Genomic DNA, 22,509 nt, shown 5'->3' with positions numbered 1-22,509 from the left:
GTGTTCAAAATCATGAGGGGTCTGGGCAGAGTAGATCGAGAGAAACTGTTCCCATTGGTGGAAGGGTCGAGAACCAGAGGACACGGATTTAAGGCGATTGGCAGAAGAACCAAAAGCAACATGAGGGAAAACGTTTTTACGCAGCGAGTGGTTAGGATCTGGAACGCGTTGCCTGAGAGGGTGGTGGAGGCAGACTCAATCGCGGCTTTCAAAAGGAAGTTGGCTAAGTAGCTGAAGGAAAAAAATGTGCAGGGCTACGGGGAAAGGGCGGGGGAGGGGGACTGGCTGAGGTGTTCTTGCAGAGAGCCGGCACGGGCTCGATGGGCCGAATGGCCTCCTACTGTGCGGAAACCGTTCTATGATTCTAAGATATGATGGAGCGTACTTCCCAAAACATTGGGTTCGGGACATTCGCGGGTTCACAGATGGTCTGAGCCCAACGCGAGATGGATGGGAGTCTTCATTTAATGGCCCCTCCCCTGTGCCAATGGCCTGCACTGAGCGGGAGGTCAGTTGCCAGGCAACGGGCTTGTGTGGGGGCAGTGAGGCCGAGGCTTCTCCAAGTTCAAACATTGGAACGGTCTTACAACAACAACTTGTATTTATATAGCACCTATAATGTAGTGAATCGTCCCGAGGTGCTTCACAGGAGTATTATGAGATAAAAACTTGGCACCGAACCGCATAAGGAGAAATTAGCGCAGGTGACCAAAAGACTTGGTCAAAGAGGTAGGATTTAAGGAGGAGATAGAGGTGGAGAGATTTAGGGAGGGAGTTCCAGAGCTTGGGGCCCAGGCAACAGAAGGCACGGCCACCGATGGTGGAGCGATTATAATCAGGGATGCTCAGGAGGGCAGAATTAGAGGAGCGCAGACATCTCGGGGGGTTGTGAGGCTGGAGGTGATTACAGAGATAGGGAGGGGGGCTGAGGGCCATGGAGGGGTTTGAAAGCAAGGATGAGAGTTTGGAAATGGAGGCGCTGCTCAACCTGCGCATCGCCGCACTGCGGGGGAGGTGAAAGCGCACGGAACTTTGCCGCAGATGGGGGGACCAATCGGTGCGCGGGTTGTCCAAGCGGCAGTGCGACTCTCTCGCTGCGCGGTACACAAACGGAACCATCCGCAGGATAAACGGCACAGGAACGGGCCGTTCGGCCCAACCAGTCCGTGCCGGCGTTTATGCTCCACTCGAGCCTCCTCCCATCCCCTCTCATCTAACTCTATCCACACACCAATCCAGGCTGACTGGAACAACCTACCACCAAGCCGTCTCAGCTCGAGGAGGCCATTTTGGACCGTCACCGAAGCCCTTCAGCGATCTGCTCTCGGTCTCGATGACCCAGGGTGAAACGCTCGGCAGAACTGTGACACACGGAATGGATTCCTTATCGAGGAGCTCAAAGTACAACCTGGAGGATCAAGCCTTCCTCGCAAACAGAGGACAACCATCAACCGCCTCAGAAGCGGTCACGGTAGATACTGCCACCTTCTCCATAGGTGGAAGGCTAAAGCCTCCCCATCATGTGACTGTGGAGCTCCTAATCAGACCCTGGAGCACTGCCCTCAGAGAGAATTCACAGGCAGCCGACACGATATCCACGCTGTTACACCGGGAGCATTGGCCTGGATATCCGACTTAGATATTAACATTTGATTTACTTTGCTAATACCATTGGAAAAAGCAGCATTACCCTCTATTCCCTTCTCCCTCATATGCTTATCTAGCCTCCCCTTAAATGCATTGATACTATTCGCCTCAACCACGCCCTGTGGCAGCGAGTTCCACATTTAGAAACATAGAAATATACAAGCGCAGAAGGAGGCCATTCCGGCCCACCTTGTCCACGCCGGCCGACAAAGAGCCGCACGGCCCTCGGTCAGCAGCCCCGAAGATTACGCATAAACCTATGAACAATGGCGGACAGGCAAAGGGCACCCGGCCCAACCAGTCCGCGACACCCCCTTACACTGAAACATTCTACACTCCACCCCAACCGGAGCCACGTGATCTCCTGGGAGAGGCAAAAACCAGATTAAAAACCCCAGGCCAATTTAGGGAGGAAAAAAATCTGGGAAAATTCCTCTCCGACCCATCCAGGCATTCTCACCACTCTCAGGGTAAAGACCTTCCTCCTGAATTCCCGATTGGATTCCAGGGACAGAATAGCGCACCAAAGTCCAAATTGTGCAATTCCCCCTCCCCACTCTCTCCCCACCCACCCCCGGTAATACAATGAAGGACCTCAGCAGCAGGACATTGAAAATCAATTATTTTTTATAAAGACGTACGCTGGAAATTGGAGGGCGGCAGATTTCACAAGTTGGTGCAGCCAGATTAAGGCCTTATTCCCGCTTGCAGCCCAAGAAACTCAAATGAACTGCTCAGAACGGGACTGGGCTGTGTGAACAAGGAGCGTGACTCTCAACTCGAAAAGTCAGGCCCAAACTTGCGCCCATTCGCCAAACCCATCCCTGTTTAATAGGCCCGCCTTCTCGTGTCGTTGTCGTCTTGAAGTCACTCCACCTTTGGCTTGTGTCGAAATGGCTCCATTATCCGATCAGAGCAGGTTCATGACGCAACTAGTCTTGTCGTTGTGCAACCATTTTTGTTCAGTTTTCCAATCTGCTTCTCCTGCCGGGCTGCAAGGAGGCACTGAAGGCCCGAGGCCTGGGGCCGGAGCAACTCGCTCCTCAAAAATGCTGGCGAGCTGGGCCCCAGAAAGTTCATCCATCTCCTTGAAACCTCCTGTCCCCCTTTACCCGGCCGAGCAAAGTCTCCGCGCTGGCCTAGGAGTTTGTACACAAAGCGTGGCGGGAACTCAGCAGGGCGCTCCCGCTGTCTAAAAGTGTCGCGGATGCCTGAGGGAGTTGTGGTCTGTGATTCAGGCTTTTGAGGCCTAGGAGACCAGGCCCCTCAGCCCTGCAGCGTGGAAGGTAACAAAGTAGTGGGAATTCGTGAAACAGGCTCCGGAACAAAACCAGTTCAAATGGAGCCCTCGATTTATAAATTATCGGAACATCTGTCATTAAAAAAAAAACATTAAAATCAGTATTCCAGCTCAGAATTGGGCCTGTGCTAGAGTTCTGGAGCCTAAAAGTGTACAGACGTGAGTTAGACTGTCCGGAGGTGACGGCAGCAGCTTAGCAGGTGGCTCTCTCGGTCACCGAACGAGGGAGGTGCAAAAAAACCAAACAGTAAATGTCTATTTTCTCACGATAGTCGTGTGCTGAACACTGTCCGCACTCCAGCTGGAGGCTGGCGAGTTGGTTCGACATTGGCTGTAGATTTTCTTTTGACGGCGCTAGGGCCTGCTCCTTCCGTTTGGGGGCCCTTGCTCAGCTGCACTTGCATGACTTGACGATCATGTTGGACAGTTGCTCCACCTTGGGTTGCCGGCCCACGTAGTAGAGGATGGGCAGGGACTCCAGCACCTGAGGCACACAGCACGGGGAGGCAGAAGCACCGGGGTTGTGCATGTTGTACAATGCCAAGACCTGTGAGGGAAGGAGAGAGAGAGAGAGAGAGAGAGAGGTGGCAACCTCGTTACACAGAAACATAGAAAATAGGTGCAGGAGTCGGCCATTCGGCCCTTCGATCCTGCACCACCATTCAATATGCTCATGGCTGATCATGCAACTTCAGTACCCTACTCCTGCTTTCGCTCCATACCCCTTGATTCCTTTAGCCGTAAGGGCCACATCTAACTCCCTTTTGAATACATCGAACAAACTGGCCCCCAACAACTTTCTGTGGGTAGAGAATTCCACAGGTTCACAATTCTCTGAGTGAAGAAGTTTCTCCTCATCTCGGTCCTAAATGGCTTACCCCCTTATCCTTAGACTGTGACCCCTGGTTCTGGACTTCCCCAACATCGGGAACATTCTTCCTGCATCTAACCTGTCCAGTCCCGTCAGAATTTTATATGTTTCTGTGAGATCCCCTCTCATTCTTCTAAATTCCAGTGAAGATAAGCCCAGTCGATCCAGTCTTTCTTCATATGTCAGTCCTGCCATCCCGGGAATCAGTCTGGTGAACCTTCGCTGCACTCCCTCAATAGCAAGAATGTCCTTCCTCAGATTGGGAGACCAAAACTGTACACAATATTCCAGGTGTGGTCTCACCAAGGCCCTGTACAACTGCAGTAACACCTCCCTGCTCCTGTACTCAAATCCTCTCGCTATGAAGGCCAACATGCCATTTGCCTTCTTCACCGCCTGCTGTACCTGCATGCCAACTTTCAATGACTGATGAACCATGACACCCAGGTCACGTTGCACCTCCCCTTTTCCTAATCTGTCACCATTCAGATAATATTCCGCCTTCCTGTTTTTGCCACCGAAGTGGATAACCTCACATTTATCCACATTATACTGCATCTGCCACGCATTTGCCCACTCGTTCGTTTATACGCATGTCATTATTTAAATAGAGAGAGATTGATCATCATCATAGGCAGACCCTTGGAACTGAGGAAGACTTGCTTCCATTCTTAAATGAGTCTTTGGCCAGGGACTCCCAGGTGTCGGTGGGGATGTTGCACTATATCAGGGAGGCTTAAAAAATGCTGCGGTACAGAGGGACCTGGGGGTCCTCGTGCATGAAAAACAAAAGGTTAGCGTACAGCTACAGCAAGTAATCAGGAAGGCAAATGGAATGTTGGCCTTTATTGCAAGGGGGATGGAGTAATATAATAATAATAATTAATACTAACTTTTATTGATATAGCGCCTTTAACATAGTAAAATGTCCCATGGTGCTTCACAACAGTGTTACAGACAAAACAGATACATTTGACACCGAGCCACAGAAGAAGAAATTAAGGCAGGTGACCAAAAGCTTGGTTAAAGACTGAGGGCCGGATACTCTGTATCTAACCCCGTGCTGTACCTGCCCTGGGAGTGTTTGACGGGACAGTGTAGAGGGAGCTTTACTCTGTATCTAACCCCGTGCTGTACCTGCCCTGGGAGTGTTTGATGGGACAGTGTAGAGGGAGCTTTACTCTGTATCTGACCCCGTGCTGTACCTGCCCTGGGAGTGTTTGATGGGACAGTGTAGAGGGAGCTTTACTCTGTATCTGACCCCGTGCTGTACCTACCCTGGGAGTGTTTGATGGGACAGTGTAGAGGGAGCTTTACTCTGTATCTAACCCCGTGCTGTATCTGCCCTGCGAGTGTTTGATGGGACAGTGTAGGGGAGCTTTACTCTGTATCTAACCCCGTGCTGTACCTGCCCTGGGAGTGTTTGATGGGACAGTGTAGAGGGAGCTTTACTCTGTATCTATGCCGTGCTGTATCTGCCCTGGGAGTGTTTGATGGGACAGTGTAGGGGAGCTTTACTCTGTATCTAACCCCGTTCTGTACCTGCCCTGGGAGTGTTTGATGGGACAGTGTAGGGGAGGCTTTACCCTGTATCAAACCCCGTGCTGTACCTGCCCTGGGACTGTGTGATGGGACAGTGTAGAGGGAGCTTTACTCTGTATCTATGCCGTGCTGTACCTGCCCTGGGAGTGTTTGATGGGACAGTGTAGAGGGAGCTTTACTCTGTATCTAACCATGCCCTGGGAGGGGAGTAATTCAGAAGTCAAATCAGGCAACACTTTTTCACACAAAGGGCACTGGAAATCTTGAAATTTTCTTGGCCAGAAAGGTTGTGGATGCTGAGGGACATTTGTAATTTTCAAGACTGAGGCTGATGGAATTTCGTTGGACCAGTGTATCACAGGACATGAAACAAAGGCGGATAAATAGAATCGAGGTAAAGATCGGCAATGATTGATGGGAAGAGAGGAACTGGCTCGAGGGGCTGAATGGCCTCCTCCTGTTCCTATGCGAAACCTGCATCAAGTCAGCCCCCCTCGCGCCCCCAGCAACACGGGGAATAGCTGGCTCTCTCGGCAAGCTGGAAATCCCCAACTGATCGACAAGGAAGTCCCCTTCGGACTAGGGAAAGTCAACGACAATTGAGACAGAGGAAATCCCCCTGGGCTCCCATGCAGGGACTGTCCCAGCTCTGCCTGTGTTACTGCCTTAGGACACTTCATACATTTTACACATTTCAGGGCCAAAAAGTGAGAAGGGCCTGGCCAGGAGTCACAAGAGAAAGCAACCCAAAAATATCCCATCTCCTCCTCCAAACGCAGCCTGAACCACTGCTGACGTCAAGTCCTCAGTTCCAAATTGCCACATTCTGTTTCTCCGCAATGTAAAGGTTCAGGTGGGTTAGGTTTAACCAACTCACATCACCAGCGCTGTTGAGACATTGGCTTTAATTCAACACAACACGTGTCTGTCTCTGTGCCAGTGTATAATCATACAGAATCGATGAAAATTTACAGCACGGAAGGAGGCTATTTCAGCCCATCGTGTCTGCGCCGGCCGACCAAGAGCTATCCAGCCAAATCCCACTTTCCAGCTCTCGGTTACGGCACTTCAAGTGCACATCCAAGTACTTTTTAAATGTGGTGAGGGTTTCTGCCTCTACCAGCCTTTCAGGCAGTGAGTTCCAAACCCCCAGCACCCTCATCATTTCCCCTCAAATCCCCTCTAAACCTTCTACCAATTACTTTAAATCTCTGCCCCCAGGTTATTGACCTCCTTGCTAAGGGAAATATCTAACCCGTGCTGTACCTGCCCTGGGAGTGTTTGATGGGACAGTGTAGAGGGAGCTTTACTCTATATCTAACCCCGTGCTGTACCTGCCCTGGGAGTGTTTGATGGGACAGTGTAGAGGGAGCTTTACTCTGTATCTAACCCCGTGCTGTACCTGCCCTGGGAGTGTTTGATGGGACAGTGTAGAGGGAGCTTTACTCTCTATCTAACCCCCTGTACCTGCCCTGGGAGTGTTTGATGGGACAGTGTAGAGGGAGCTTTACTCTGTATCTAACCCCGTGCTGTACCTGCCCTGGGAGTGTGTGATGGGACAGTGTCGAGGGAGCTTTACTCTGTATCTAACCCCGTGCTGTACCTGCCCTGGGAGTGTGTGATGGGACAGTGTAGAGGGAGCTTTACTCTGTATCTAACCCCGTGCTGTACCTGCCCTGGGAGTGTGTAATGGGACAGTGTAGAGGGAGCTTTACTCTGTATCTGCGAGCGATGTTTGGCAGGGTTTGGGGTGTTGGCGATGCTGCTGTCACTTACAGTGGTGTACTGGGTGTCCGTGCTCCATATATACGGACAGGGGCCCATGCAGAAATTAGCGTAGTACCCTTTGGGCTCGTGGATCCATTTCCAGCCCAGATCCTTTCGGAAGTCGATGTACATAGGACGGACACAGCAGTTCTTCTCCTCCGCGGACCTGTTAAGATGGGTTTATTAAAAAAAGAGGTTTGAGCATAACGTTCAACAATTTACCTCCTCCACATGACCGCTGCTCTTCTGTGTGCCTTGTGTGTTGGGCAGACTCTTCAATCCTGGTGTCGCTAGCTTGACCAATCCTGTCCTCAACTGACACCCTCGCACTGTTCCAACTAAACTTATAAACTTATACTATTAGTATAATCATCATCACAGGCGGTCCCTCGAACGAGGATGACTTGCTTCCACATAAGTTCACAGATGTTTCAATGAGGGACCCGATGTTCCAGATCCTGAACTCCAATTGAGGGGGTGGAAGATGCCTGTGGGTGGATTTTTTTAACGTGGGGTGACCGTTGCACACCAGCCACCACACGGGGCTCGACAGAGCGAGGTCTTGGTCCAGTGGCAAGGGTCAACCAGGACGACCGGAGACCAGCTCTGCTGCATGGGCCTAGTGCGCGCACATATCGCACAGTGTGGGCTGGGCCCGTGCTGCCCCTGGGCCCTCGCCTCTTCTATAATGTAATCATAGACGTGTCGTACTGTGTTTATATTATCTGTATGACTCCATCATCGGTGGCCGTGCCTTCAGCTGCCTGGGCCCTAAGCTCTGGAACTCCCTCCCTAAACCTCTCCACCTCTCTTTCCTCCTTTAAGATGCCCCTCTGAACCCACCTCTTTGACCAAGCTTTTGGTCACCTGCGCTAGTTTCTACTTATCTGGCTCGGCTAGTTTGATAACGCTCCTGTGAAACGCCTTTGGGACATTTTCCTACGATAAAGGCGCAATATAGATACAAATTATTGTTTTTGTATAGATGCACAGTCCTTAGCATATAAATATACATATATATATATATATGTATAAAAGTATAGATGTTCAGTGCTCTGCACAGAGGTACAGCAATGTATATTATAAAAAGAGAATTTAAAATTCTCATACTTGTGCCCAAATCTTTCCATGTCCTCACCCCTGCCCTATCTCTATAATCTCGTATAGCCCTACAACCTACCCGAGGTATCTATGTTCCTTCAATTCGGGTCTCTTGCTCATCTCCGATTTTAATCGGCCCACTATCGGTGGCCATGCCTTCTGTTGCCTGGGCCCCAAGCTCTGGAACTCCCTGCCTAAACCTCTCCGCCTCGCTCTCTGTCTCCTCCTTGAAGACGCTCCTTAAAACCTACCTCTTTGCCCGAACTTTTGGTCACCTGCCCTAACATCTCCTCCTGCGGCTCGGTGTCAAATGTTGGCTGGATCACGCGACCGTGAAGTACCTTGGGAACGTTTTACTACATTTACGGCGCTATACAAATGCAAGTTGCTGGCATCACCGGACAGCGAACGGACGGATTCTCCAGCGGAGATGCCAATTGCAACCCTAACAATGGCAAGGATCGGGTCATTTTGGAATCTGGAACTCTCTCCCCCAAAATTTCAGAATCAAGAACGATAGATTTTTGTTAGGTTAAGGGTATCAAGGGTTTATGGAAGCAAGGAGTTGAGATAAAAATCGGTCAAGATCTGGTTGCAAGTTGGAAGAGACTCGATGGGGCTGAAGGTCCTCCTCCTGTTCCTCGATTAGCACAAGCCAGCAACCGAATCCGTGCCCTTCTGCCTGCGTTGAATGCAGTATCAACCGTGGTTAAGTGCCAGCCGGGGCTCAGTGGGCAGCACCCTCGCCTCTGAGTCAGAAGGTTGTGGGTTCGAGTCCCACTCCAGGGACTTGAGCACAAAAATCTAGGCTGACACTCCCAGTGCAGTGCTGAGGGAGCGCTGCACTGTCGGAGGTGCCGTCTTTCGGATGAGATGTTAAACCGAGGCCCCGTCTGCTCTCTCAGGTGGGCGTAAAAGATCCCACGGCACTATTTTGAAGAAGAGCAGGGGAGATATCCAGGGCCCAATATTTATCCCTCAATCATCATCACTAAAACACAGATGATGTGGTCATTATCACGTTGCAGTTTGTGGGAGCTTGCAGTGCGCAAATTGGTTGCTGCGTTTCCACATTACAAGGTAGCAGGCCAGGTAGATAAGGTGGTTCAGAAGGCATATGGGATACTTGCATTTATTAATCGAGGCATGTAATACAAGAGCAGGAACGTTATGTTTGAACTGTACAAGACACTAGTTAGGCCGCAGCTAGAGTACTGCATGCAGTTCTGGTCACCACATCACAGGAAAGATGTGTTTGCACTAGAGAGTGTACAGAGGAGATTTACAAGAATGTTGCCTGGACTGGAGCATTTTGGCTATGAGGAAAGTTTGGAGATGTTGGGTCTGTTTTCTTTGGAGCAGAGGAGGCTGAGGGGAGACCAGACTGAGGTGTATAAAATTATGAGGGGCCTGGATAGAGTGGATAGGACGGACCTGTTTCCCTTGGCAGAGGGGTCAACAGCCAGGGGGCATAGATTTAAATAATTGGGGGGAGGTCTAGAGGGGAAACGTCTTTACCCAGAGGGTGTTGGGGGTCTGGGGTGGAACTCACTGCCTGAAAGGGTGATAGAGGCAGAAACCCTCACCACATTTAAAAAGTACTTGGATGTGCACTTGAAGTGATGTAACCTACAGGGCTACGGATCGAGAGCTGGAAAGTGGGATTAGGCTGGGTAGCTCTTTGTTGGCCGGCGCGGACACGATGGGCCGAAATGGCCTCCTTCTGTGCTGTAAATTTCTATGATTCTATGATTGATTACAACGGGGACCACACTTCAAAAAAAGTACTTCATTGGCTGTAAAGCGCTTTGAGATGTCCGGTGGTCGTGAAGGGCGCTATATAAAAACATAAGAAATAGGAGCAGGAGTAGGCCATACGGCCCCTCGAGCCTGCTCCACCATTTAATACGATCATGGCTGATCCGATCATGGACTCAGCTCCACTTCCCCGCCCGCTCCCCATAACCCCTTATTCCCCAATCATTTAAGAAACTGTCTATTTCTGTCTTAAATTTATTCAATGTCCCAGCTTCCACAGCTCTCTGAGGCAGCGAATTCCACAGATTTACAACCCTCAGAGAAGAAATTTCTTCTCATCTCAGTTTTAAATGGGCGGCCCCTTATTCTAAGATTATGCCCTCTAGTTCTAGTCTCCCCCATCAGTGGAAACATCCTCTCTGCATCCACCTTGTCAAGCCCCCTCACAATCTTATATGTTTCGATAAGATCACCTCTCATTCTTCCGAATTCCAATGAGTAGAGGCCCAACCTACTCAACCTTTTCTCATAAGTCAAGCCCCTCATCTCCGGAATCAACCGAGTGAACCTTCTCTGAACTGCCTCCAAAGCAAGTATATCCTTCCGTAAATATGGAAACCAAAACTGCACGCAGTATTCCAGGTGTGGCCTCACCAATACCCTGTACAGCTGTAACAAGACTTCCCTGCTTTTATACTCCATCCCCTTTGCAATAAAGGCCAAGATACCATGGGCCTTCCTGATCACTTGCTAGACCTGCATACTATCCTTTTGCGTTTCATGCACAATTACCCCCAGGTCTCGCTGTACTGCAGCACTTTGCAATCTTTCTCCATTTAAATAATAACTTGCTCTTTCACTTTTCTGCCAAGGTGCATGACCTCACACTTTCCAACATTATACTCCATCGGCCAAATTTTTGCCCACTCACGTAGCCTGTCTATGTCCTTTTGCAGATTTTTTGTGTCTTCCTCACACATTGCTTTTCCTGCCATCTTTGTATCGTCAGCAAACTTGGCTACGTTACACTCAGTCCCTTCTTCCAAGTCGTTAATGCAAGTTCTTTCTTTCTTATTGCACCAGGAAGTGGCTTTGCTCCCTCTGCTACCATCGTGGGAGGGAGGAAGAGGCAACTTACGCGAAGCAGAAGTCCGTGTCGAGGTCTCGCTTCCTCCGGCTGTGTGCGTCGGCTCTGGTCGAAGGGGTGGACATCATGAGAATGTGGGGCATCTTCGGGTTCTGCTGTGCCAAGACCTGCAAGTCACCCCGAGGCGTGCCTGCGTATTCAAAACAAGGAGGGAGTGAGGGAGGTGCAGCCCACCCGGGAGGTCCCCGCTCCCCGCGACAGTCCCGGTCACATCCACACGCTTCAGCAAATCCCCTTCCTCGTCCTGGGTCCCCCTCCGTCCTGCCATTCCCTCCGCCCCTCCGCTCCGCCCCGCCCCTCCGTCCTACCATTCCCTCCGCCCCTCCGCTCCGCCCCGCCCCTCCGTCCTACCATTCCCTCCGCCCCGTCCCGCCCCTCCGTCCTACCATTCCCTCTGCTCCGTCCCGCCCCTCCGTCCTGCCAATCCCTCCGCCCCTCCGCCCCGCCCCTCCGTCCTGCCAATCCCTCCGCCCCTCCTCGTCCCTCCGTCCTGCCATTCCCTCCGCCCCTCCATCCTGCCAAACCCTCCGCCCCTCCTCGTCCCTCCGTCCTGCCATTCCCTCCGCCCCATCCCACCCCGCCCCTCCGTCCTGCCAAACCCTCCGCCCCTCCTCGTCCCTCCGTCCTGCCATTCCCTCCGCCCCTCCTCGTCCCTCCGTCCTGCCAATCCCTCCGCCCCTCCTCGTCCCTCCGTCCTGCCATTCCCTCCGCCCCTCCGTCCTGCCAAACCCTCCGCCCCTCCTCGTCCCTCCGTCCTGCCATTCCCTCCGCCCCTCCTCGTCCCTCCGTCCTGCCATTCCCTCCGCCCCTCCGTCCTGCCAAACCCTCCGCCCCTCCTCGTCCCTCCATCCTGCCAATCCCTCCGCCCCTCCCTGCCCCTCCGCCCTGCCAATCCGGCCCTCCCCGCCACCTCGCCCCGCCGCGCCCCTCCCACTGCTGCACATATGCACAAACCGCGAACTTTAAGCCCACATTGACCTTTGCCAAAAGCTGAAAATTTATCAGTTCCCAAATTAAAATTTAAAACTTGAACTGCCTACATACAATAACAGATACCGGGAGTGAGTTACAGGCTGGAATCTGATCGAGGGGTTCGGGGGGTTTATATATAGAATAACAGATACCCGGGAGTGAGTTACAGGCTGGAATCTAATCGAGGGGTTTGGGGGGGTTTATATATAGAATAACAGATACCCGGGAAGTGAGTTACAGGCTGGAATCTAATCGAGGGGTTCGGGGGGTTTATATATAGAATAACAGATACCCGGGAGTGAGTTACAGGCTGGAATCTAATCGAGGGGTTTGGGGGGGTTTATATATAGAATAACAGATACCCGGGAAGTGAGTTACAGGCTGGAATCTAATCGAGGGGTTCGGGGGGTTTATATATAGAATAACAGATACCCGGGAGTGAGTTACAGGCTGGGATCTAATCGAGGGGTTCGGGGGGGTTTATATATAGAATAACAGATACCTGGGAAGTGAGTTACAGGCTGGAATCTAATCGAGGGGTTCGGGGGGGGGGGGTTTATATATAGAATAACAGATACCCGGGAGTGAGTTACAGGCTGGGATCTAATCGAGGGGTTCGGGGGGGTTTATATATAGAATAACAGATACCCGGGAAGTGAGTTACAGGCTGGAATCTGATTGAGGGGTTCGGGGGGTTTATATATAGAATGATAGGAAGCCTGGACTATAAGCCAATGAAATGGTCCTCACCCCCTGTTTAGTAGATGAAGATTAATGAACTGCTCAATATTCAGACACCCACCGTTTGGGGAACGGGTTATTAGAAAAATAAATGACCCGTTTTATTGGTGGCAAAGTAGTGGTATTATTACCGTAGAATTTCACTTGTAGGTTCTTTCTCAGTTTGAAGGTCGCGGCCTCACAGGGGCAGTGGACACTGATTTTCAACTGCTGGTCAGTCACTGAAAGGAAACACATCGGGAGGATTGAGACTCTTGTTTTCCTTATAAAGATTCAATCAAATTTGTTAAACAAATCGGATCTATATTCAAGTTGGAAGTGCTCTTATTCAACAGTATTAAGGCTGTATTATGTGTCAGCTGTGTCTCAGTGGGCAGTACTCTCGCCTCTGAGTCAGAAGGTTGTGGGTTCAAGTCCCACTCCAGGGACTGGAGCACAAAAATCCAGGCCGACACTCCCAGTGCAGTGCTGAGGGAGCGCCGCACTGTCGGAGGTGCCGTCTTTCGGGTGAGACGTTAAACCGAGGCCCCGTCTGCTCTCTCAGGTGGACGTAAAAAATCCCACGGCACTATTTTGAAGAAGAGCAGGGGAGTTATTCCTGTGGCCAATATTTATCCCTCAATCAACATAACAAAAACAGTTTATCTGGTCATTATCACATTGCTGTGTGTGGGAGCTTGCTGTGCGCAAGTTGGCTGCTGTGTTCCCCACATTACAACAGTGACCACGCTTCAAAAGTTCATTGGTTGTAAAGCCATTTGAGACGTCCACTGGTTGTGAAAGACACAAGTCTTTTTCTCGTTGTTGAATTTTTAAAAATTCACTCTCTGGGGCAAGGCCAGCATTTATTGCCCATCCCTAAACGCCCTTGAGTCGCCTGCTTGAACCGGTGGACGTAAAAGATCCCGTGGCACTATTTCGAAGAAGAGCAGGGGAGTTCTCCCCGGTGTTCTGGGGCCAATATTTATCCCTGAACCAACATCACAAAAAACAGATTATCCGGTCATTATCACATTGTGGGAGCTTGCTGTGTGCAAATTGGCTGCCGCGTTTCCCACATTACAACAGTGACTACACTCCAAAAGTACTTGATTGGCTGTAAAGCGCTTTTGGGACGTCCTGAGGGTTGTGAAAGGCGCTATATAAATGCAAGTTATTTTCTTTTTCCACTGATAAATCAGGGGTTAGGGTGGTTAAGTTTGACCGAGGGCACCGGGGCCCCACTGATGGCTTGCGGGCAAAGATACGCACACCCGCCCCCCCGCCCCCCCATACCCTCCCGCAGTGGGATGCTGGACCATCCCAGGACACCGAGAAAGTTTTGCTTCAATCCCTGGTCTGTGCTGATCTCAGCAGTGGTGCTTTGAGACCCTGCCTTTGAAGGTCAAACGCTGGGACATTGTGTTTGCCAGATACTCGGCGAGACCGAGAAGAGTCACCTCGGCAACCTGGATTTGTTACGAGCATAACACAAACCAACAAGACCACAGCAACACACAAGAACACAAGAATTAGTCGCAGGAGTAGGCCATACGGCCCCTCGAGCCTGCTCCGCCACTCACTAAGACCACGGCTGATTGGCAACCTCAACTTCCCATCCGAACCCCATCTCCCTGACGTTAGCGACGTTGGCATGGACACGGGAGGAGAACTCCCCTGCTCTTGCCGCGGGATCGTTTACGTCCCCCCTGAGAGAGCAGACGGGGCCTCGGTTTAACGTCTCATCCGAAAGACGGCACCTCCGACAGTGCGGCGCTCCCTCGGCACTGCCATTGATGTTGGAAACGGCCCTCAGCTATGTTGCATGCAAACTCCTGAATATACAAAAAAAAAAATCAATCATCAACTGATTTGCAGATTAGGGATATCTAAATTTAAATTAAGTTCACAGCAAGGACGGAAAAAAATCTCGGCCGCTGATGACTCCAATCGAAACCACAAATAGTTTGAGCCTTCATACACAACAGATGGAAACTTTTACTTCAATGACAGGGGTGGGGGTTCGAAAATTCCATGGGAAAGTACAATCACGCCCCAGAGACGCAACAGTAGAATTAATTAGCTTTGTTTATCCACACGCAGGGTATTAAAGAGGCCCAGATACAGAATTTGGGGAGTCTAGGAGGGGTTGGGAAGCGTCTGACTATCAAGTGAGTGGCTCCAAATGCTGGTGGTACCGGAGGTGCTATGGAACATGTTGATCCTTTAAGCCTCCATAGCCTCGCACGCCCTCTCTATCTCTGTAATCTCCTGCAACCCTCCTTCTTTCAGATGAGACGTTAAACCGAGGCCCCGTCCCTTCTCTCCAGTGGATGTAAAAGATCCCGCGGCCACTATTTTGAAGAAGAGCAGGGGGAGTTCTCCCCGGTGTCCTGGGACCAATATTTATCCCTCAATCAACATAACAAAAAAACAGATGATCTGGTCATTATCACATTGCTGTGTGTGGGAGCTTGCTGTGCGCAAATTGGCTGCCGCGTTTCCCACATTACAACAGTGACTACACTCCAAAAGTACTTCATTGGCTGTAAAGCGCTTTGGGACATCCGGTGGTCATGAAAGGCGCTATATAAACGCAAGTCTTTCTTTCAAGGCTACAGGGTGACTTGGACAGATTAGTTGAGTGGGCAAATGCATGGCAGATGCAGTATAATGTGGGTAAGTGTGAGATTATCCACCTTGGTGGCAAAAACAGAAAGGCAGATTATTATCTGAATGGTGACAGATTAGGAAAAGGGGAGATGCAACGAGACCTGGGTGTCATGGTACATCAGTCATTGAAAGTTGGCATGCAGGTACAGCAGGCGGTGAAGAAGGCAAATGGCATGTTGGCCTTCATAGCGAGAGGATTTGAGTATAGGAGCAGGGAGGTCTTACTGCAGTTGTACAGGGCCTTGGTGAGACCACACCTTGAATACTGTGTGCAGTTTTGGTCTCCTAATCTGAGGAAGGACATTCTTGCTATTGAGGGAGTGCAGCGAAGGTTCAACAGACTGATTCCTGGGATGGCAGGACTGACACATGAGGAGAGACTGGATCGACTAGGCTTATATTCACTGGAATTTAGAAGAATGAGAGGGGATCTCATAGAAACATATAAAATTCTGATGGGATTGCACAGGTTAGATGCAGGAAGAATGTTCCCGATGTTGGGGAAGTCCAGAACCAGGGGACACAGTCTAAGGATAAGGGGTAAGCCATTTAGGACCGAGATGAGGAGAAACTTCTCTCAGAGAGTGGTGAACCTGTGGAATTCTCTACCACAGAAAGTTGTTCGCTTAGCGCCCCTGGAAAGGGTCGGAATGGGGGCGCGAAAAAGGTCGGAGCCGCGAGCGCCGGCGTTCGGGCCGCTCGGCACATTCGGTGCGTAGGTACCGGGGGCGCTGACCAGTATCGCCCGGGAGCCTCGCCCCCCCGCCCCCCCCCCCCCCAGTGTCGATAGCGTTCAGATAGCGGTTTGTAGCGGCACCTGTAGCGCCCCCTGGCGACAGTTCCTGTGAAAGCCTGGCGGGCGGAGCCGTCCTGGTGCACTACGGGAAGGAATGGTTGAAACGGCAAGTTAAAATAATATTTCTCTCGGATTTATTTCTTGCGATTCACCTGTATTTGGGCGGGTGGGGGTTAATTAATCGGGCATGTTTTTTTTGTGTTTTGTGTCCTGATTTTGTTTTTTCCAGGGAGGCCTCTCTTCGGGCGCTCCAAGGCCAGCTCTTTAGCAACGGGATTTTCAGTTGCCCCCTCCCTGGCCTAGCGCCCCGAGGGAGGTGTGGAACGCCCCCGTTCGCGCTCCGCTCCACCCCACTCTCGGGTCCCAGCAACCGGATTTGCTGGCTGCCGCCGCGAACCATTTCCCGGCGCAAAATTTACCGCCCCGGCGCCCCGAGAAGCCTCCGGCCTCGTTTCCAATGCCGCATTGATGAGTAGGTTCCTGGGGTCACAAGCCCCAACCCCTCACGCACTGCTTTGCCGACGGCTGAAGTTCGCCACTGGGAAGACTCTGGGCTTCCCACAACGTCAACTGACATCACGACAGTGGCCACCCCTCAGAAAGTATTTCGTTGGCTGCACCTTGGGACATCCCGAGGCTGCGACATTCCGATCTGGAACTTGCATGGGAATTGGGGTCTCCCCTTACCTCCATTTAACACCCATTCTTTCACAGTCTCCGTCACGTCAAACGAGATCCACTCGTCATTGCCCTTGGTTTGGAGTAGTCGGTTGTCTAAGTATGTGTTGCCGTTCGAGCGGACCTGCGATAAACAGTGCGTCATCAATAATCAGGTCTGTAGCTTAACCTCCACAGTTGCTCAATACCACAGAAGGCAGGTTAGTCATTCTGTGCTTCCATGCATATAATAATTGCAACAGATCTGAACAGGCTGAGGCTTCTTTTCTCCAGAGCCTGATGGAGGCCTTTAAAATTCGGAAGGGAGTGCGATAGTGTAGGCGTAGAAAAAATATTTCCACTTGTGTGGGAGACCAGAACTAGGAGGGGCCATCGATGTGAGATAGTCACCAATAAATCCAATGGGGAATTCAGGTGAAACTTCTTTACCCAGAGAGTGGTGAGAATGTGGAACTCGCTGCCACAGGGAGTGGCTGAGGCGAATAGTATCGATGCATTTAAGGGGAGGCTGGATAAACATAAGAACAGAAGACATAGGAGCAGGAGTAGGCCATACGGCCCCTCGAGCCTGCTCCGCCTTTTAATATGACCATGGCTGATCCGATCATGGACTCAGCTCCACTTCCCTGCCCGCTCCCCATAACCCTCATCGTTTAAGAAACTGTCTATCTCTGTCTTAAATTTATTCAATGTCCCGGCTTCCACAGCTCTCTGAGGCAACGAATTCCACAGATTTACAACCCTCTGAGAGAAGAAATTCCTCCTCATCTCAGCTTTAAATGGGTGGCCCCTTATTCTATGATCATGCCCCCTAGTTCTAGTCTCCCCCATCAGTGGAAACATCCTCTCTGCATCCACCTTGTCAAGCCCCCTCATAATCTTATACGTTTCGATAAGATCACCTCTCATTCTTCTGAATTCCAATGAGTAGAGGCCCAACCTCCTCAACCTTTCCTCATAACTCAACCCCCTCATCCCCGGAATCAACCGAGTGAACCTTCGCTGAACTGCCTCCAAAGCAAGTATATCCTTTCGTCATAGTCAACAAGAAACCCCAATAGGGAATTCAGGAAAAACTTCTTTACCCAGACAGTGGTGAGAACCTGGAACTCACTATCACAGGGAGAGGTTGAGGTGAATAGTACAGACGCATTTAAGGGGAGGCTAGATAAACACATGAGGGAGAAGGGAATAGAAGGATATGGTGATGGGGTGAGATGAAGAGGGGAGGGAGGAGGTTCGTGTGGAACATAAACCCCGGCACGGAGCTGTTGGGCAGAATGGCCTGATCCTGTGCTGTACACTCGAGGTAACTCAATGATTCTGGCTGGCTGTTGGGCAAGAGGCCATTGGCTTCCAAAGCTGATGTAACATCAACAAGCCCCCGTGACTGCAAAACTGTCACAGGCCCATTGTCTCCTGACTTGGCCCCATTCTACAGACACAGAGAGATCATGTGGGGGAGAAATTCGGGTGGGTTGTGTCCTTTGCGCTACAGGGGGGGGGGGGCGCTACAGGGGAGGGGCACCACAGGGGAGGGGCACCACAGGGGAGGGGGGGGCACTAAAGGGTTTGCAGCCGCGAGTGTCGGCAAATTCCGTGTGTCGGTACCGGCGGCGCTGAGGAGTATCGCCGGGGGAGTGCCGCGCCGGTGTGCAATGCCCCCGGTATCCACACGGATGCAAAATTCGGTTAGCGCTGTACCTGTAGCGCCCCCCCCCCCCCCCCCCCCCCGCCTAGTGACCCCGCCAAGCGTGCAAAGCTGTCCCAGGACACTGAGGGAAGGATTGACTGCACGAGGCAAGCGTGAGTAATATTGTTTTTGTTTTTTTTGAGATTTTTTGGGGGTGAGTAATGTACTGGGAATGTGTTTTGTGTTTTTTGTTCAGATTCTTTTTCTGTTGCCGGGAGGCCTCTCTCAGGGCACTACGAAGCTGGGTCTTGAGCAACGGGATATTCAGTTGACCCCCCACGCCCCCCCGCCCCCCCCCCCCCCCCCCGGCCTAGTGCACTAAGAGAGGTGTGGAACGTTTCCCTTCACGCTCCGACCCACTCTCAGGACGCAAACACTAAATTCTGTGGCTCTGACGCTAACCATTTTCAGGCGATAAAGTTAGCCAGCACCTGACATTAGTGCCTCAGGAAACCTCCAACTGAATCTCCGGCCCAATGTTGCAATCATTTTAAATGCCCGAGTTATTATTAACGGGATTCATGCCCAAATCTCGAAAGCGCTTTTCCCCCGTAGCCTTGCAATTTTTTTTCCTTCAGGTACTGATCCAACTCCCGTTTGAAAGCCACGATCGAGTCTGCCTCCCCCGCCCTCTCAGGCAGCGCGTTCCAGATCCTAACCACTCGCTGCGTAAAAAAGTTTTTCCTCGTGTCGCCTTTGGTTCTTCTGCCAATCGCCTTAAATCCGTGTCCTCTGGTTCTCGACCTTTCCACCAATGGGGAACAGTTTCTCTCTCGATCTACTCTGCCCAGAACCCCTCATGATTTTGAGCACCTCGATCAAAATCTCCTCTCGACCTTCTCTGCTCCGAGGAGAACAACCCCAGCTTCTCCGGTCCGTCCACGGAACTGAAGTCCCTCATCCCTGGAACCATTCTCGTGAATCTTTCCTGCGCCCTCTCTAAGGCCTTCGCATCCTTCCTAAAGTGCAGGGGCCCAGAATTGGACGCAATGCTCCGGTTGAGGCCAAAGCGATGACTTATACAGGTTCGTCACGAGTTACACCCATCAGATGAAACACCGCAGGGAAACTCTAAAACTGTACGGGGCAGTGCTGAGTGAGCAAGCTCCTCCAGATAATTTATAGAAACAAGAGGGAGTGCGGGCCAGCTTCCCCTGTCGTTGCACAGGCTGAGAAATGCCAATGTGTTTCATCCTCACTCATACTGGACGCATTATGCGCCTGCATTTGGAACTGGTTAAAGGATTATTAAGTTATCAGCAGTTCTGGTGACTGTAATAAGGGCCCTTGCTGCTGTGGTCAGCACTGGTGGCTGCTACTACATACTTCAACATTTGTTGTCAGCACATTTAGAAAGATCCTTGTTGTCACCACGTTTTTGCATGTTGCATTTTGAGGTTTTCACGCAAACGATTCCTAGACTTGAATGACTTTATCGTAGCATCATAGAACACAGAGGAGGAGGCCATTCGGCCCACCGAGTCCGTGCCAGCCCTCTTCGAAGATCAATCCACTCAGTCCCACTGCCCCCCCCCACCCCCCCGCTCTTTCCCCACATCCTGCAATTGTTTTCTCCTTCCAAGTCTTTACCCAATTCCCCCGCTGAAGGTTGCTTTTGAATCTGTATCCACCGCCCTATCAGGCAGTGCGTTCCAAATCCCAGTCACTCACTGCGTAAACATACTTGTTTTTGGGAGGCGGTTCAGAGAAGGTTCACTGGGTTGATTCCCGGAGACGAAGGGGTTGTCTTATGAAGAAAGGTTGAGCAAGTTGAACCTATACTCATTGGAGTTTGGAAAAATGAGAGGCGATCTTATTGAAACGTGTAAGAGTCTGAGGGGGCTGGACAGGGTAGATGCCGAGAGGATTTTTTCCCCCTCGTGGGGGAATCTAGAACAAAGGGGCATAGTTTCAGAATAAGGGGCCGCCCATTTAAATGAGGAGGAATGTCTTCTCTCAGAGGGTTGTACATCTGTGGAATTCTCTGTCCCAGAGAGCTGTGGCAGCTGGGTCATTGAATATATATAAAGGTGGAGATCGACAGATTTTTGAACGATAAAGGGGTCAAGGATTATGGGAAGTGGGCAGAGAAGTGGAGTTGAGGCCAGGATCAGATCAGCCGTGATCTCATTGAATGGCGGGAGCAGCTCGAGGGGCCAAATGGCCGACTCCTGCTCTTATGTTTTTTCGTGTTATTTTACCAATCACCTTAAATCTGTGACCTCTGGTTCTCGACCCTTCCGCCAAGGGGAACAGTTTCTCTCTCTCTACTCTGTCTAGACCCCTCAGGACTTTGAACACGGCTATCAAATCTCCTCTCAACCTTCTCTGCTCCACGGAGAATAAACTCAGCTTCTCCAGTCTATCCACGTCACTGCATTCCCTCACCCCTGGAATCATTCTCGTAAATCTCTTGTGTACCCTCTCCAATACCTCCACGCCCTTCCTTAAGTGTGGTGCCCAAGATTAGTTTCGAATTTTTGTCGGGGAAGGGTATGAAGGGTTACGGAACCAAGGCGGGGTGGATGGAGTTAAGATACAACCAGCCACGATCTCATTGAATGGCGGAACAGGCCCGAGGGGGCTGAATAGCCTCCTCCTGTTCCGATGTGTCGTTTCCTTGGTCACTGCTGAGGCATCTCCAGACTGCAGCGCCCGGCGATTTATTGCTGGCCGCTGGGAGGTCTTGTGATTGCAATGTTGCCCACTGGGTCTCACTGTCCCTGTCTCCTTTCTTCTCTGGTTTATGGTTCCCCACATTCCGAGAGTGACTACACTCCAAGAGTACTTCATTGGCTGTAAAGCGCCTGGGGACGTCCGGTGGTCGTGAAAGGTGCTAAATCAATCTCTCTCTCTCATTCTCTCTCTCTCTCTCTCTTTGTCTCTCCCTCCATTTCTCTCTTTGTCTCTCCCTCCATTTCTCTCTCTCCATATCTCTTCAGGCCATCCCCGTGCCCCACCCCCAAAGAATCACCCCATTCCACTGTTCAAAGAGCCATCGTTGCTGCAGTTCTGGTCAGAAGTCCGTTTTGCTGCAGTTCATGGAGACTCTTTTTAAATAGATTCTGTAGACTGTCTGCTGCAGTGCGCTGAATAAATAGACTCTGTTCATTGTTGGCCTCCAACTCACGGGCTGACACAGTGACAGACATGTTGCTCTGTGACACATTGACCCAGCTGTTAGAGAGCCCCGCTCGCTCTCCTTTGCTCACTTTCCAGAAACATCGGGAAGGAATGACCATCGGACAGGAGCCTCCATGCGAGAGAGTGCCTTTTGACCCCGCCGTGCCAGCCAATGAGTGGGAGGCGGGGCGGGGTTTAGGGCAGGGCCCATAGCACACAGTCTATTTCACAGAAAACAACCATTTATTTACTCGACCAACAGAGTCTGTTTAACCAGCGCACGGCACCACACAGTCTACTTAAAAAGGGTCTCTGTGAACTAAAGAAAGACTTCCATTTATATAGCGCCTTTCACGATCACCGGACGTCTCAAAGCGCTTTACAGCCAATGAAATACTTTTTGGAGTGTAGTCACACTTGTCAGTGCAGCCTTCGGTCGCCTGAGGAAGAGAGTGTTCGAAGACCAGGATCTCAAACCCGGCACCAAGCTCATGGTCTACAGAGTAGTCGTGATACCCGCCCTCCTGTATGGTTCAGAGACATGGACTATGTACAGCAGGCACCTCAAAGCACTGGAGAAGTACCACCAACGCTGCCTCCGTAAGATCCTGCAAACCCATTGGCAGAATAGGCGCAACAACGTCAGCGTCCTCGCTCAGGCCAACATCCCCAGCATCGAAGCACTGGCCACACCCGACCAGCTCCGTTGGGCGGGTCACAT

General features: G+C 51.1%; 1 protein-coding gene across 2 annotated transcripts in view; it reads right to left on the bottom strand.

Annotated features, from left to right (window-relative positions):
- Positions 1-2,228: 2,228 nt before the first annotated feature.
- Positions 2,229-22,509, bottom strand: part of LOC139239174 (transforming growth factor beta-1 proprotein-like) — a 44,588-nt gene continuing 24,307 nt past the window's right edge. The window contains exons 3-7 of one of the 2 annotated variants that reach the window (XM_070867785.1): positions 16,982-17,096; positions 12,978-13,067; positions 11,125-11,263; positions 7,137-7,293; positions 2,229-3,494 (exon numbers count right to left, since the gene is read on the bottom strand). In XM_070867785.1, coding sequence (XP_070723886.1) covers positions 3,336-3,494; positions 7,137-7,293; positions 11,125-11,263; positions 12,978-13,067; positions 16,982-17,096 — 660 coding nt within the window. In that variant the 3' untranslated portion in view covers positions 2,229-3,335. Of the gene's footprint in view, positions 3,495-6,837; positions 7,294-11,124; positions 11,264-12,977; positions 13,068-16,981; positions 17,097-22,509 lie in introns of those variants that run through there. The other variant, XM_070867784.1, reaches the window with a different exon arrangement.

This window comes from Pristiophorus japonicus, chromosome 26 (assembly GCF_044704955.1).
Source record: "Pristiophorus japonicus isolate sPriJap1 chromosome 26, sPriJap1.hap1, whole genome shotgun sequence".
NCBI classification, from domain to species: domain Eukaryota; kingdom Metazoa; phylum Chordata; class Chondrichthyes; family Pristiophoridae; genus Pristiophorus; species Pristiophorus japonicus.
The sequence above is the reverse complement of the archived record's forward strand: the minus strand, read 5'-3'. Positions and strand labels throughout refer to the sequence as shown.